General features: G+C 39.7%; 1 protein-coding gene across 5 annotated transcripts in view; it reads left to right on the top strand.

The window, feature by feature from the left end:
- Window positions 1-4,704: 4,704 nt before the first annotated feature.
- The window catches only part of LOC137959221 (coiled-coil domain-containing protein SCD2-like), a 45,670-nt gene continuing 34,837 nt past the window's right edge, over window positions 4,705-15,537 (top strand). Inside the window, exons 1-9 of one of the 5 annotated variants that reach the window (XM_068806588.1) lie at window positions 4,705-4,989; window positions 5,094-5,146; window positions 5,295-5,624; window positions 5,725-5,859; window positions 5,993-6,136; window positions 6,223-6,390; window positions 6,913-7,068; window positions 7,537-7,701; window positions 7,868-8,040. In XM_068806588.1, coding sequence (XP_068662689.1) covers window positions 5,346-5,624; window positions 5,725-5,859; window positions 5,993-6,136; window positions 6,223-6,390; window positions 6,913-7,068; window positions 7,537-7,701; window positions 7,868-8,040 — 1,220 coding nt within the window. In that variant the 5' untranslated portion in view covers window positions 4,705-4,989; window positions 5,094-5,146; window positions 5,295-5,345. Of the gene's footprint in view, window positions 5,147-5,216; window positions 5,625-5,724; window positions 5,860-5,992; window positions 6,137-6,222; window positions 6,391-6,912; window positions 7,069-7,536; window positions 7,702-7,867; window positions 8,041-15,537 lie in introns of all 5 variants that reach the window. The other 4 variants (XM_068806587.1, XM_068806589.1, XM_068806586.1 and 1 more) reach the window with 4 other exon arrangements.

The following is a 15,537-nucleotide window of genomic DNA, read 5'->3' as shown; positions in this document are numbered from 1 at the left end:
GGTATTGTTACGGCCGCGATGAGTGGCTGTGAACGCCGCAGTGGTGGCAGAAGGCTCAAGGGACTCGTGGAACAACTCAAAATTTTTGGCTTTAGAAACTAAATTTGCAAAACAGCGGAGAGAGGTGAGAGCCATCTGAACGGTGGAAAAGCTAGAAAATTTTGCACCGAGGCCACGAAGGAACCAATGCACTTTGTCAATATCTTCGACGGGTCTCTCAATGGCATGAAGCTGGTCACAGATAACTTTGAAGGTACGATCGTACTCAGCAACGGGTTTGGTGCCGTGTTTCATCAGCTGCAAATCATCCTTGAGTTGTAGCTCACGGGCTTTAAAATGATAACTAAATGTATTCTCCAATGCCACCCAGACATCACGGACAGTGGAGAGGCCAACAATGTCAGTCATGACTTCTTTGGTGAGTGAAGAGGGCAGTAAACTGAGAAGTCGTTGATCGGCTGATTTTCATGCCAGAAATTTGGGGTTGAGTGTGGTAGAGGAAGTTGGTTCAAAATGGGGTGGCTGGACAAAAATTCCATCAACATATGCCAATAGTTCCTGACCCCGAAGGACAGGAAGAAATTAACTTTTCCAGATAAAATAATTGGAGGAAGACAACTTTATAGTAATCATATGGATTAAAGTGTTAAAAGGAAGAAGATGAGAAGAGGAATCGGAAGGCGTGAATTTTTTTTTACTCGCTGGAGTTATACCTGTGCACCCACGTCAAAGTGACTTTCTTCTTTCTGCTCGACGGAACAGAGGATTCGGGAGAGATTTTATACTCTCTGCTCGATGAAGCGGACAATTCGTCAGGAGGCATAACAGGAGTTTCTGTAAATATGAAAACTGGAAGTCCGAGAAGATGCCGGCGAACGGAGATCGACGACAAACAGCGACAGCAGTCAAATCAGATTCTTGAAGGCAGCGACGACCGATGGACGAACAACAGCAACAACGACGGTAAACGGCACCAACAAACGGTGAACAGCGATCAACGATAACAAACAGCGGCGCCGCGGCAGAGAACAAAAAATTCGATCAGCGAAGCTCGGCGAATGGCTAGAGATAACTTCGACAAAGATTTTCGAGAGCGAAAAACAGGGTGCTACGACAGAGAAATAAATTTGAGCAACAAAGCTCGGAGAACGGCGAGAGAACTTCGGCAATGATTTTCGACAGCAAAAAAATCTAAAATTGCTCAGCAAAGACAGGGTACAACGCCTGCTCTGATTCCACGAGAGTATTTGATAAAAACCACCACACTTCGAAGGTGGTGTGTATGATATATTTATAACCTTTACGTATCCTTATATAGAAGTTTACATATCAGAATTGATTAAAACTGAAACAGAAAGTTTACAATGCAGGAACCTGTAGTCGAGGCTAATTATAATCACCAAAAAATATACAAAGATTAACCTTTAATCAAGGTGAAGTATCTTCAACCCAACTGTTTTTCTTTTCGGTTGTTCTTCCTCAACATTTTGAGGTTCTATATGATATGTAAAAATGATTCCTAGTAGCTCTTCTGAGCTCATTGTTCTTTAAGTTTGCATTCTCACGAATGGTTGTTGTCCTCATATCTCATGACTTTGCAAGTGCTTTGAAAAACATATCATTTTGCTTATACAATGAAATTTTTTCTCCTAAAATATTCAATTCATTGATGATATGAGTGAACTTAGAGTTCATCTCAGCTATTGACCCACCCATTTTTATTTTGAACTCATTGTATTGAACTATCAACAGACCAATTGTAGAGTCGTTGACTCTAGTAGGTCCCTCATGTGTGAATTATATTTTCCCCAAATTTCCTTGATAATCTTACATGTAGAGACCCAATTGAACTCATCGGGTCCTAAGGCAAATGGCCTTAGAGTTCATTTTGAGCTACTCATTATCTTCCCTAGTCGGCTTTAAGAATTCTTTTGTGACTAGAATGTCATTTTCTATTTTTTGAGGCTCAAATGGCCCATTCTTGGTCACATGCCATATGTCACAATTCATCGATTGGTGGAAGGATTTCATTCTTTCCTAATAACAATCATAATTTGTTCCATTGAACAATGGGGGACAATTCACAAATTGTCCTTCGAGAAGGAACAATTTGTCTTGAGACACCATTTAATTGATTCAAAATCAAGTAGATTTTGACTCAAGTTAAAAGCTTGACCTACTCTAATACCAATTATTGGCCCAGGTAGCTTATCAAGGGGGGGGGGGGGGGGGGGGAGATTGATAATTTGAATTGAAGTTTAACTAAGGAATGGAAACGTTAAACATGCAATTTCAAATAAAGGCATTCACATACCATAGGGATAACACAATATTTTTTGTCATCGATAGGGATAACACAATATTTTTTGTCATCGAAGTTCCCCTATTGGTATTCACTGCCCAAGAATTTGTGCTTAGGAAATTCTACTATTTTAGCTCTAATAGCTAAAATTTACATCAAAGAGATTTCGACTATCTTAAGCGACGTGTAGCTCAAGTACACACTTTTACAAACAAATTCCCTAAGATATTGACCAAATTATAGCTCTAATTAAGCATTTTCTATCTAGATTACAAATGGTTCTAGATGAATCTTTCAAAAAAGAAAATATAAAGAAAAGGTCAAACACTTACACCTTTTATCACTTGGAGAATATTTTCTCCTTGAGAGATCCAAATATCCAACTTTGCAGCACAATGAAAAGAATAATAACAAATCTAATGCAGATGCAAAGAGAGAAATAGAGGAAAAAGTATAAGAATTTTCAAAGGAATAACTTTCTTTCACTCAAAAGCACTCTGAGAAGTTTTTCAAGTATTTGAGAATAAAGGTTCAAGGATATGCTAATAAATACTCATTAACTTCTCTATGAGAGGTTTGGTGGGGGTATTTATAAGTTTCCCAAGCTAAACTATCTATTTTTTGCCAGTTTGTAAAAGTCAGTCTTTGGATTGATCAATCAAGTGTAAAAGCTATTTTTCTATCAGAATATGTCTTATTGATCAATGGTATGATCGATCAATATCTTCCCATTGGGTCTAACATTTTAATTTGATTAATCATTGCCAAGGTATGATCAATCAATCCGAATTCTTTTTGGTAGTGCAACGCAAATATGATGAATCAATGAACTTTCCATGATTGATCATGTTTTATGTCCCTAACTGGCATGATTCTGTATGATCGATCAGTCATGTGGGTTGATCGATCAATCAACATAAAATTCACTTGCCTTGATAGTATTGATCGACCAATCCAAGCATGATTTGGATATGTTTTGAATGATCGATCAATCAGCATGGGTTGATCGATCATGCTTTATAATATTGGAATGTGTACTTTTGGATGAACAGTCATTGGCAGATGTTGATCAGTTACTCCAGTGCCAATTCAACTAAATTAATTTTGAAAACATAGGAATGAATGATCCTAAGTGCTGTAACATGCTTGAAAAATGTATATGATAGTTTTAAAACATGTGTCCTAAAGCTCCAAGTTTTCATTGTACCTCAAATAGAAAGAGTTTGGATAACTCTCTTTTACATAGACTGAGTTTTGACATTTCTCAGTAAATCCTAAGCTCTACTCTTCACTTTGACATCATCTTCTAAGGGTGCTTCTTCAAAATGCCTAATATGTGAAAAATATTACAATGGTAAAATATTTTTATCCCGCGGCTCATCCCTTCCCCAACTGGCTGCCATCTAATCAATTTCTTGCAGTTCGTTCCCTTCCCTGCCATGCTGCTAGGCCGACCACTATCGCCATCCTGACCCTGCCTTCTAATTTCATTTTCTTCTTCAATCTTTCCCATCCCCGGGCCTTGGATATTTCGATCCTGTGCCGGTTGCTACAAAAATGATAAGTTTTCTAATTACTCAAATTTTGATTTTTATGATTAATTTAACTTCCATTCTAAGATTTTTAGAATCCTAAATGAATGTAGTTTTTTCCCTCATCCTCATCCATTATTCCTGTTGCTGTCACCATTTTGGACTCGGGCTGGGGATGGGTTGAGGACGGGGGGTGGGGGTAGGAACCGGTTGGGATGGGGTTGGAAAAACCCCGTTCAGTTTTTTTTTTTCAGGTTCGGGTTTTGGGTTTATAATTGAGGTTTTGAGAAACCCGACTCTGATCCGACCGGTGCCCACTCCCTGATACCAGCTGCAACTCCAAACCAATACCCCACCCTTCTATGTTTGAAGACGTGAAATTGCACCATCATCTCTATAAAGAATAATTTAAATTCGACCGTGGTGCGACCGTTCATAAGCCAATAACAGTTATGGCTCCGGGCATTTAATTAATTCAGCACTAAAGAAGTAGTTCACTACCTAACACGTGATAATAATCAGCTCACAACGACTACTCGAAAAATTCACTATTACAAAAACGGACCTAATGACGTGACTTGCATCTCTTAGAATATGGTTCAATCAAGTTTGACGTTGGAGAGCTACCTGAACAATCGTAGCATTACCTTACCTGAACAAGAGATGCAACCGGTTCGGGTTCAATAAAAGTCTGTTACAGACGCTCGTTTCCACACCCAAAGCTAGAAAACCATTACCTCGTAAGTTAAATATTTCCGATGGGTAAAAAAAACGCGAGCCGTGGAGACCTCTGTCCGGACTCCTCTCTCCAGATCCACAAATGGAGCTTCTGAACGGCGTCTCACTGCAGTCCGCGTTTATGGTCATTATTAGTTTGGTTCAATTCCCTCCATTTCTCTCGATGGGACTCGTACAAAACTCGCCTCCTTACCCGGAAGAATTCTCAACGGATAAACCAGAGATGGCTTCGGTTCTTCGGAGCCACATTGCTGGAATGTTTCCAGGTTTTCAGCCATGTAATCAACCAAATTCTTCACAATCCATCCAATAGGCTCAATGTTGGTGACAACATTATTGAGAAGATTGTTACAGTACCAGATTCCTCCCTCAGCGGTTCATGGGATGATTTCTCTGCTCCTCGTTTTCGCAAAACAGGTCCTTTCGAATCCAGCTTTTTGCTTTTGAAAAACTTCACTGACCTGGTGAGAAATCGGCTTCGGTTTCTATGTCGCGTTTGTTGAAAGAAAAAACATTTACAGCGAAGACTCGTAAATTGACAACCAAACTTGAAGATTTAGAGGTTGGCTGAATTGTGAGTATTTGGTTTTATTTTAGTTCTGTTTGTTTGGGCGGGGATTCACTAATTCTTTTCCTTTTCCTAGGAAAAAATAAAAAATAAAAAAAATGCAGCATTAGGGGAGGAGAACCTTCTATTACATTGCTAATACGAACATCGACAGGACAAGGTTCTGTTTCAGCATTGTCGAGGTTAATTTTCATCTGAATTAACAATGGATCGCGTGAGAACCGACAGTCCAGTATACGCTCATCAGAAGAGCATTTCAAGCCCTTCTGCGTCTTCCACGAACTCTCCAATGATGTCTCCAATTCATCGCCACTTACGATCAGGATCCGGCCTCGGTACTTTCCGTCGGACACAGAACAATGCCGCAAAAGCAGCGGCCCAAAGGCTTGCACAAGTCATGGCTCACCAGTCAAGGGATGGGGATGATGATGAGAGCGTCTCAGTTGAGTACAGCTTGGCCAATAGCTCTACGAGAAGGCCGGCGGCAAGTGTTTTTTTTTTCTTCTGCTTCTCTCTCTTTGAAATGTGAAGCAGTATGAATAGGTGTCCTATCAAATGGACCTGACAATAAATTGAAATTACAGAACCTCCATGCAAAAGCGGCTGCGCACAGGCTTTCGCTTCACCAGGGTGAAGACACGGACGAAGATGATCTTTCCAATGATCTCAATTTGGCTAATCTTTCTACCAGGCGTGCACGACGATCTGCTTCTCCAGCGGCAAGTCGATTATCTCTTCTTTATATTAGTTTACAGTAAACAATATCTACGACATAACTAGAATATGTTGCATGAATCTTTGCATATCATTGAAATTGATGCATTGGACATCTCACGGACAAAGACTTCACAGAGTTCCAAGCCAAGAGCTACTGCACAAAGGCTTACGCATGTCATGTCCAGTCAATCTCTGGACGATAATGACGAGGATGACAATCTCTCAGTAATCGAGTACGGCTCAACCAGTGGACGGTCTCAAAGAACTCCTTCTCCAGCGGCAAGTCACTTCTTCCTGTTTGGTGTAATTTTCATTCTATATCCATTTAATGACAACAAGATTGTGACCATGTAAAGAATCTCCAGAACTTTAATGCCAAATGTGCTGCGCCAAAACTTCCCGGTGTTGCTTCAAATCAATCAGTGGAAGATAATGACGAAGGTGAGAGCAACCCAGCTGACCAGAACTATGGGAGTCTTCGTGGTGGTAATGCATACTCTACAGGAAGGTCAAACAGATCTCCTTCCCCTGCGGTAATTGGTTTACTAATTTTGAACATTTTTTAAGTGCATCCGATGAGTACATCTTATGTTTTTCCTACGTGAGATCAGATTGATTTGAGAAGTTCCAATTATGTTATAAATTTTTGTCCAGAGGCATGAGAAAAAGTTCACAGTTCAATGACTATAAATGGATGGGAAATGCTTCCCTATTTCGTGTTCGCTCTTCCATTTTAATTATTTATTGTTTTGGATATGACAAGAGGAACATCACATATTGATGGACCCAGGCTTGTTGTTTGATTAATAAAGTGCACGTTCCAAAAAAAAGAAAAATACATATTGATGGAATTTGCAAATGAATTTCATTCTGTTATTTAAAGTAATTTCCACAATCTTCTTTGCTATGTCAGTGGTGTGGGGCTGTTGGATCCAATGAGAACACACCTTGTATTTCTAAAACAAAAATTTTACAATTATTAAACTAGATGAAGATAAATCTCATTTTCCTGAAAAATTTGAGCTTGTGTATGAATAAATGAAACTCATATGCAGAAGTATGGGGCAAGAACAGCTGCTCAAAGGCTTAATCAAGTAATCTCACAGCAAATGGCTGAAGATCATGTGGAGGAAGAACTTGATTCGACATCAAATGCCCCATGCAACACAAACATTCATGCTGGAAGGACAGCAAGATCTCCTTCTCCTGCAGTATTTATTTTAACACTATCTTTTTTTTGTCAGAATTTTTGGAAGCGTAGTTTAATATGTACCATTTTTTTAAAATAGTGAAAAATTCATTAATGCAAGAGAAGAATATACTAAACACTAACCATGCTAGCTAAAAAAAGAAAAAGAAAGGTAAAAAAAAAAATGTATACCGGAGGCAATGAAACCCTTATAACCAAATCCAACTAACTCCTGCATGCGCTAGCTGGTCCGCCTTGAAATTGGCACTATGCAATCAAGAGATCTATGTTATACAAGTATTACTGTGTCATTCAAGTAACAATTGAATAATATGCTCATATTTCTGTTCTTATATTTAAGTTTTGTGGGCCACATGGAGGATTATTGTGTTAGGTCTTGGGTTCAATTCTCACTAGTGTATGTGGTTCAACATTAAAAAAAAAAAAAAAAAAAAGAGTTTCAGATTCTAATGCTAATAATCTTTTGTAGGTTTATTCTGCAAACATTGCTGCTCATAGGCTCTCCCAGATCATGCCCCAAAAGTCACCTGAAAATAGCGATGAAGATGATCTCTCCTGTGACCCTAGAGCATATAGTAGCCCTCGCAATGTTGGGATTCAATTAGGAAAGGCAACAAGATCTCCTTCCCCTGCGGTAATTATGTGTATTTCTAGTTCTATATTCTTTAGTAATTCGTTTGATGACCCTCATTTACTGCCATTTCAATTTTGTAAGTTGGATTGCCTGATCTAAGGTACTTTATATTTGGTTTTCTTCTGCAAGCATAGCATACTGAATCCTGCAATTTGTTTTCTTTTAGTTAAGTCGTAATCACATAGAACAGACTCCATCTGTACGTCCTATATCAGCTTCTCGACCATTAGTTGTAGCAAAATCATCTCCGATGCTTCCCCCAAGTTCAGCTAAACCATTATTGAGGCCACCTCCCCCCTCTACACCTCCACCTGACACTCCCAGTCGAAGAGGAAAAAGGTATTCTATGCATTTGACACATGTAATGTTTCATTCATATTGTACTAGTCTTTGTTAAACATCTCTTATTGTGGTGATAGAGCTACCCCTCTCAACTGCAAATATTGTGGGCGGCAATAAATCACTTGCAGAATGGATATGTGCTGGTATTTGAATTGGCATAATATAGCAAGTAGTTATACTTGCCAACAAATTATATCAAGCCATCAATTTGAGAATCAATGTAAGAAAGTGGACTATAATAGCGTCTAAAAATGGTCTATGATTAATTGGAATAAATCTCTATTTTCAATTTCATTTCTGGAGCTATATAATGTGGTGTGGTTACATGTTGGTCTATGCATTTTGATTTTGTTTTATATAGCTTGATTGAGGACTTCCAAATCTTCACTTTATTTTAAGCGAACATTAAAACATGATAATTGCACTAGACACTGACAAGTTCTCTTCTCCAAAATCTTTCTTTCTCCTTGTCGTCTCCCTCTATAGAGGGACCAAAAGAAGTTTTATCTTTAATGAAAAAGAATGCTATTTATGTTTGACATTTGGCATGGACCCTAGGAGTGAAATTTTGAAATTTGTGTGGCCTAAAGTTTATTTTCTACAACTTTTAGAAATAGGACTAAAAGGAATTTGCTTTTAGAATGTTGAATTTATGGAAAAGAGAAATACTTCATTGACTTATTATAATCAGAGTACATGAACCTCTATTTATAATAGAGGAAAGTAGTAGAGTCCAACTACAATTAAACTACCTTTGTCCCAATTACACCCAAACTCTACTTAAAAATAAGTCCTAACATAATTAAATAACCCAATATAAATAGAAGACTAACATGATTAAAACACCTTTAAACTGAAACTCTTCTGTAAGACCTCCTTACATTGTGGCTCTGGAAGACTTCTTCTTGTGTAAGGCTTCTTATTGTGTAAGACTCATAATGCCACCTTACGTGATCATGGTGGGTCCCACCAACTTGTGTGATCATGGTGGGTCCATATCTTATGGGCTTGGGCCCATCTTCCAACACTCCCCCTCAAGCTGGGGGTGAGAGAACATCATGAACTCCCAGCTTGCTACAAATGATGTATAGGATTTTCTTGTATAAAATGACAGTCCCCCATATCTTCCAACACTCCCCCTCACACTTGTGTTCTCTTCCATGAGGCCCAACTGGCATAAGATAAGTGAGAGTAAAATCATGCCAAGCCGTATGACATCGCTCTCCAGTCATAACCCATGCTGGATGTAGGGCACACTCCTATCATTCTAAGGTAGTGGCACTCCTATCTTTTGCAGGTAGTGGGTCTATATGTAGTGCTTAGAAGTCTAGTAAAACATCCTTCATCACCGTGTCCCTCCATAAGACAACGACTTTCAAGTGGTAGGAGTAATAAATGCCAATTAAGAGGGGTAACATATATGTAGTAATAAGCTCCTCCATCACGGTGTCCCAACCCGGGACTCTCACTGTTAATCAATTTCTCCAAGACCAAGGTAATAACGAGAGATCGATTTTTATTTTCGATGCCCTGATTTTCTGTTCGATACATAGATATAGAAGTTTAAGTTATAAACACCAGAAATTACAATAATGCCCTTAGAAGATACAAATATACGATAACATCCCCCCTCAAATTGATGTTGGTAAGTCAACCAACAACAATTTGCCAACCAAAAATTGATGCCGCTGTCGAGTCATTGCTTTGGTGAAGACATCGGCCACTTGGAGATCTGAAGAAATGTAAGGAAGAGATATCACATGACTATCCAAGGTATCTCAGATAGAATGACAATCAACATCAATGTGCTGCGTTCATGGAAAATAGGGTTGGTGGCAATCTGAATAGCACTAGTGTTATCAGCATGAAGAGGGGTAGAAGTAGTTTTAGGGAACTCAAGCTCTCAAGAAGACCGTGTAGCCATACAATCTCAGAACAAGCAGTAGGCATGGCACGATACTCAACTATAGTAGAGGATTTAGAAACACGATCTTGTTTCTTACATCTCCAAGAAATTAAGGCATCACCTAAAAACATACACCAACCCGTAGTAGATCGACGTGTATCCGGACGCCCAGCCCAATCAGCATCACTATAAACAATAAGTTGAAGAGAGGAACCTATAGGAAAGAATAACCTACTAGTAGGAAAACCTCGAAGATAGAGGATGATGCGTCGAACTGCAACAATATGGAGATGATGAGGAGAGGACATAAACTGACTGACCTGACAAACGGCATAAGAGATATCAGGGCGAGTAGTATTCAAGTAGATAAGACTCCCAACCAGGCGCTGATAGAGAGTAGGGTCATCTAGAAGGTCCCCTTCATCTTTCCTGTATTTGACATTTACCTCCATAGGAGTATCAACAGAAAAAAGTGTCTTCCAAACCAGCCAAGGTAATAATATCTTGAATATACTTATGCTAGTTTAAGAAAATACTATTGGCCCGATGATGGACTTCTAGTCCTAAAAAGTACGTGAGCTGGCCAAGATTTTTCATATGGAAAGTGGCATGCAAAAACTGCTGAACCTTAGTAATCAAACCACAGTTAGTTCCAGTAATGATAATATCATCCACAAAAACCAAGATAAGGACTATACCTGATGCCGACTTGTGGAAGAAGAGAGAAGAATCATACTGACTTTGTGTAAACCGGAAGGTAAGAAGCGTACTGCGAAACTTCTCAAACCAAGCCCGGGGAGCTTGCTTGAGTCCATATAGAGAACGCTGTAGCTTACAGACATCATGAGGAGAAGTAGTCATACCACAGGGAAGCTTCATGTAGATCTCTTCGTGAAGATCATCGTGAAGAAAGGCGTTCTTCACATCCATCTGATGCAGTTGCCATGAATGGGAAATAACAATAGCTAAGATAGTACGAACTGTGGTCATTTTGGCAACATGAGCAAATGTATCCTCATAATCAATCCCATATTCCTGTTTGTTGCCCAGAGCTACTAGGCGAGCTTTGTACCAATCCAAAAAGCCATCAGAGCGAAGTTTTACAGAGAAAACCCATTTACTCCCAAGAGGCTTTTAATTGTAGGAGGGCAAGGAGCAATATCCCAAGCGTGATTCTCCTCAAGTGCTTGAAGTTCTTTTTGCATTGCATTCTGCCAACACTCATGTGCCATGACCTGTTTGTAACAAGTGGGAATGGAAATAGAGGATAAAGTAGCCACATGAGAGACAGTGGAGGAGAAACCATACCAATGAGGAGGCCGGGAAGGACGAGCAGACAGGTGAAGAGCGGTGGAAGCTGGAGCAGGAGTAGGATCAGCGCCAGGACAAGATCGTGAGTGGGCACAAAGGAAGTAGAACCAGACTCATGTCTACTACGTCTTCCATACACAAAACCAAGTTTGAACCGTTCCACAATTGTCAGAGAATCATCAAAGCAAGGCAGAAGAGATAAAAGATGCTTATGGCAGCTCAACATAAGATGGAAAGAAATATTGATTTTAAAAAAAAAACCACATTCTGAGAAACACGTATACGACGAGCATGTGGATCATAACAAACATAACCCTTTTGAGGTATAGCATAACCAAGAAAAGCACACTTAACTGATTGGGCTGTAAGTTTATGTCGTTCATGAGTAGAGAGATGCACAAAACACACACAACCAAATGTCTGAAGATCAGAATATGAAGGAGAATGGCCCAACAACTTAAAGCCCAACAACTTAAAGTAGGGAGAAACATGATGTAATGTAGGAGAAGGTAAGCGATTGATCAAATGAACCGAAGTAGAAAGCGTTTTACACCAAAAACGAGAAGGAACAGATGATTCAGGTGAAAGGGTTCTGACCACATCAAGAAGGTGACGATTTTTTTCGCTCAGCAACACCATTTTGTTGCGGTATTGAAGGACAAGAACGCTGAGAGACGATCCCTTTGCTTTGAAGAAAGTCCTAAAACTCATTAGACATGTATTCTCCGCCAGAATCAGAGCGTAAGACTTTGATGCTGGCAGAAAATTGAGTATCTAGAAGCGCAAGAAAATGCTTAAATGCTAGAAAAATTTCGGCCTTAGCCCGTAGGAAGTAAACCCAAGTAAACCGATTACAGTCATCAATAAAGGTGACAAAGTACATGTAATGCGCATGAGAAACAACAGGTGTAATCCCCCAAACATCAGTATGAATAATATCGAAACATTGTAAGGAATGAGATGCATGATGAGGAAAAGGTAGAACTTTACTTTTGCCAAGTTTGCATGATGGACATTCAAAAAAAAGATCAAGAGAAGAACATGCTTGTTGTCCCAATACAACAGAATTAAATAATTTTTGAAGTACATCAGAGTTTGGGTGGCATAGATGTTTATGCCACATCTTAGGTCCATAACCAACAACATTACATGCAAAGGAAAGGAAAGGAAAACTAGGACTAATGGTGGAAGGAAAAATATAAAGTGAAAAGAGTCGTTCCACTTTAGGCCCCTTCGCGATCATCGTCCTTGACACTTGATCCTGCACAACACAACCAAATCGAGAGAAATGGACATTACAATTATTATCGACCAATTGACCAACAAAAATAAGATTTGTGGAGAGGTCTGGAGACACAAAAACATCAGTTAAGCAAGAGGAAAAATCACCAACAGCACTGATAGGCAGAGACCTGCCATTAGCGGTGTTAATTTTCTGATTTCCATCATAATTTCTGACATTGGAAAGAGAAAAAACAGTATTGGTCATATGGTTAGAAGCTCCGAAGTCAAAATACCATGGCTTAGAAGAAACTTTATGATTACCCAAGAGCCCAAAAGTAGAGAAAGCAGAAATGATCATCTGTTGTACCATCTCAGGAGTGAGTATGTTCGGGTTTGCTGAGGTTGTAGGTGTAGCAGGAATAGGAACAACCGGCGAGGCAACAGGCAATGCAGTAAAACTAGAGGCACCAGCAGAGGCATGATAAGCAGTACCCTGCTTCCTTTCAGGTCGAATGGAGCAGGCAGAGATGATATGACCCTGTTTCTTGCAGTAGTTACAGAACTTCCTAGGGCAATCCCAAACAATATGACCAAAAGCTTTACAACTAAAGCACTGAACAACACGCATGTCTCTTCCTTTATTCCTCCCTTGTGCTGCATAAGCCACATTAACAGGGGTACTAACATTAGCCCGATGTTCCATGCCAGCCTGAGTTACTATACGCTGCTCCTCACGAAGAAGTTCATTGAAACAAGCATCTAGAGATGGTTCAGGATGACGATTCATCAGATTAGACCGTGTAATGTCAAAATCGGAATGGAGCTTCATCAAGAATTGATCTCTCTTGCTGGTTTCGTGCACTACTTGAATAACAGAGAGAGCTGCAACGGGAACATTAGAATAAACAATGTCTGCATAGTCAGCCCAAAGGTTTTGAAAACTAGAAAAATATTCCTCAATGGAGAGAATTCCTTGTGTGAAATTAGCCAACTCATACTCCAATTGAAAACGCCAAGCTGTGTTGTCTTGATGGCAAACCTTGGCGAGGTAACTCCACATGTCAGCCGCATTTCTATAAGGCCTCATATTGAGAACAAAGTGAGGCTCAACGGAGCCAAGGATCCAGGTCATGACCCTAGCATCCTTGATTGTCCACTTGCACAAAGCCTCGGCCTCTCGTGGTGCGGGATCACTCCCATCTATATGATCCCATAACTTTTTTCCCATAACGAATAAACGAAACTGAAATTCCCGGGCAGAATAATTTTTACCCGTGAAACGGATAGGGAACGAGTCTAACCTATCAGATAACATGATAAAATCCAGATGACACCTCTCTGGACAGATTCTTTACGTACACGCACTTGACTGGTGTTCTGTATCTACAGACACAAAGCCCAAAAATCACGAGCAGCGGCAAAATGAACAACCAAAAAAAATTATCCAACCTCGCTGCTTTGTCTCAGCAATAACAACCACAAATCTGAAAATCACGTGCACCCTCTCGCACGTGCACTACCCGGAACCCCCGTGACTTCAGAACTGGTGGTCCCAATGCTGACGTCAGTCGCAAGTCCAAAGGGCCCGAGCATCAAACCTTCTTCCTTACACCATGTGAAAACTGGACTGGACTGGATGATGTCCCCGTTGAACACCATGCGAAAACTAGACTGGACTGGATGATGTCCTCGTTGAACAGGATGCGGGATTCAAAAGACGAAAGCCCCTTTTGGACCAGAGCCTAAATCTGGCGCTGTAGACCACTCGGCCAAACTGTTATGCTGCGGGATGTCCCGTTACGGGATGTCCCCGACGATCAAAACCTTACTGGATGTCGGAGGTGAAGCAAAAGACGCCGAAATCAACGACAGATCAAGAACGGGAGCCTAGATCCGAGATACGACGAACTGAGAGAGAGGGGGAAGATCACTCACCTCTGAGACTGCCAAAAGTGTCGAAGGATTACTCAGATGGCGCCGATGATCTCCAAACGCAGTTCTGATACCATGTTAATCAATTTCTCCAAGACCAAGGTAATAACGAGAGATCAATTTTTATTTTTGATGTCTTGATTTTTTGTTCGATACATAGATATAGAAGTTTAAGTTATAAACACCAGAAATTACAATAATGACTTATAAGATACAAATATATGATAACACTCACAGGTAGAAATGGGTGATAAAGGCTTGTCATTCACAAGACGACAATAAAAGACGTGATAAATGGGTAATGCCTGTCATTCACAAGATGACGATAAAAGACCCAAGGGTATATATATATATATATATAAAGTCTCAATGGACTTAAAACACTCAACCATGATGGACTTAAACTCCCAACCGAAGCAACACGCAAAAGGTTGGCCCAAAGATGTATGTGAGAGTCAAATAAAGGATGGTTGGAGTAAGGTTGTCAAATAACCAATAGGTAATGGGTAAACAGGAAGATAGGATGTTGAGGCCACCACTTCTTCAATAATAATGTCTCATCCAAAGAGACACAATAGCTGCAGCTGAAATGGGCCTGGGCCCATATAACACGAACCAAAATAATAATCCGATGTAAAAAGACCCATGAAATAATCCGATGTGAGTCTGTACCAAATAATATGTTGACCAAGGAATATGTTGCGAATACTTCAAAATAATAATCCAGTTAAAGAAATTGGATCGAGTCGAGCAAGTCAGGTATCACCAATAATTACCACAATTATTATTGCAAGTTAGGATTCTTGGTCTTCGATTTTCTTTGCTCTTTCTTGTACTTCTTCTTCTACTTCTCCCCCTCAAGCTGGGAGGTAATGACAGTGATTCCAGCTTGAACCAAATAACATAGATGTAGCAAATTTGCAGTAGTGTAGCAATAGATAATCGGTAAATGATGAAAGTTCTTAAGAGTAATAAGGACACGTGAAATAATTCGGTTTAAATTTGGATTTTTCAATGCAACAGGATACTAGCATGACCTTTGATTCTTCCAATGCGAATATATCCTTAAATATAGATCAGATTGACATGAAATTTTCTCCTTCTGAAACTAGACTTAAATA

The sequence above is a fragment of the Aristolochia californica genome, unplaced genomic scaffold (assembly GCF_029961685.1).
Source record: "Aristolochia californica isolate CCGP_79_NKW_82.1479 unplaced genomic scaffold, dmAriCali1.0.hap1 SCAF_3, whole genome shotgun sequence".
NCBI classification, from domain to species: domain Eukaryota; kingdom Viridiplantae; phylum Streptophyta; class Magnoliopsida; order Piperales; family Aristolochiaceae; genus Aristolochia; species Aristolochia californica.
Note: the sequence above shows the minus strand (reverse complement) of the source record. Positions and strands in the feature narration are given on the sequence as shown.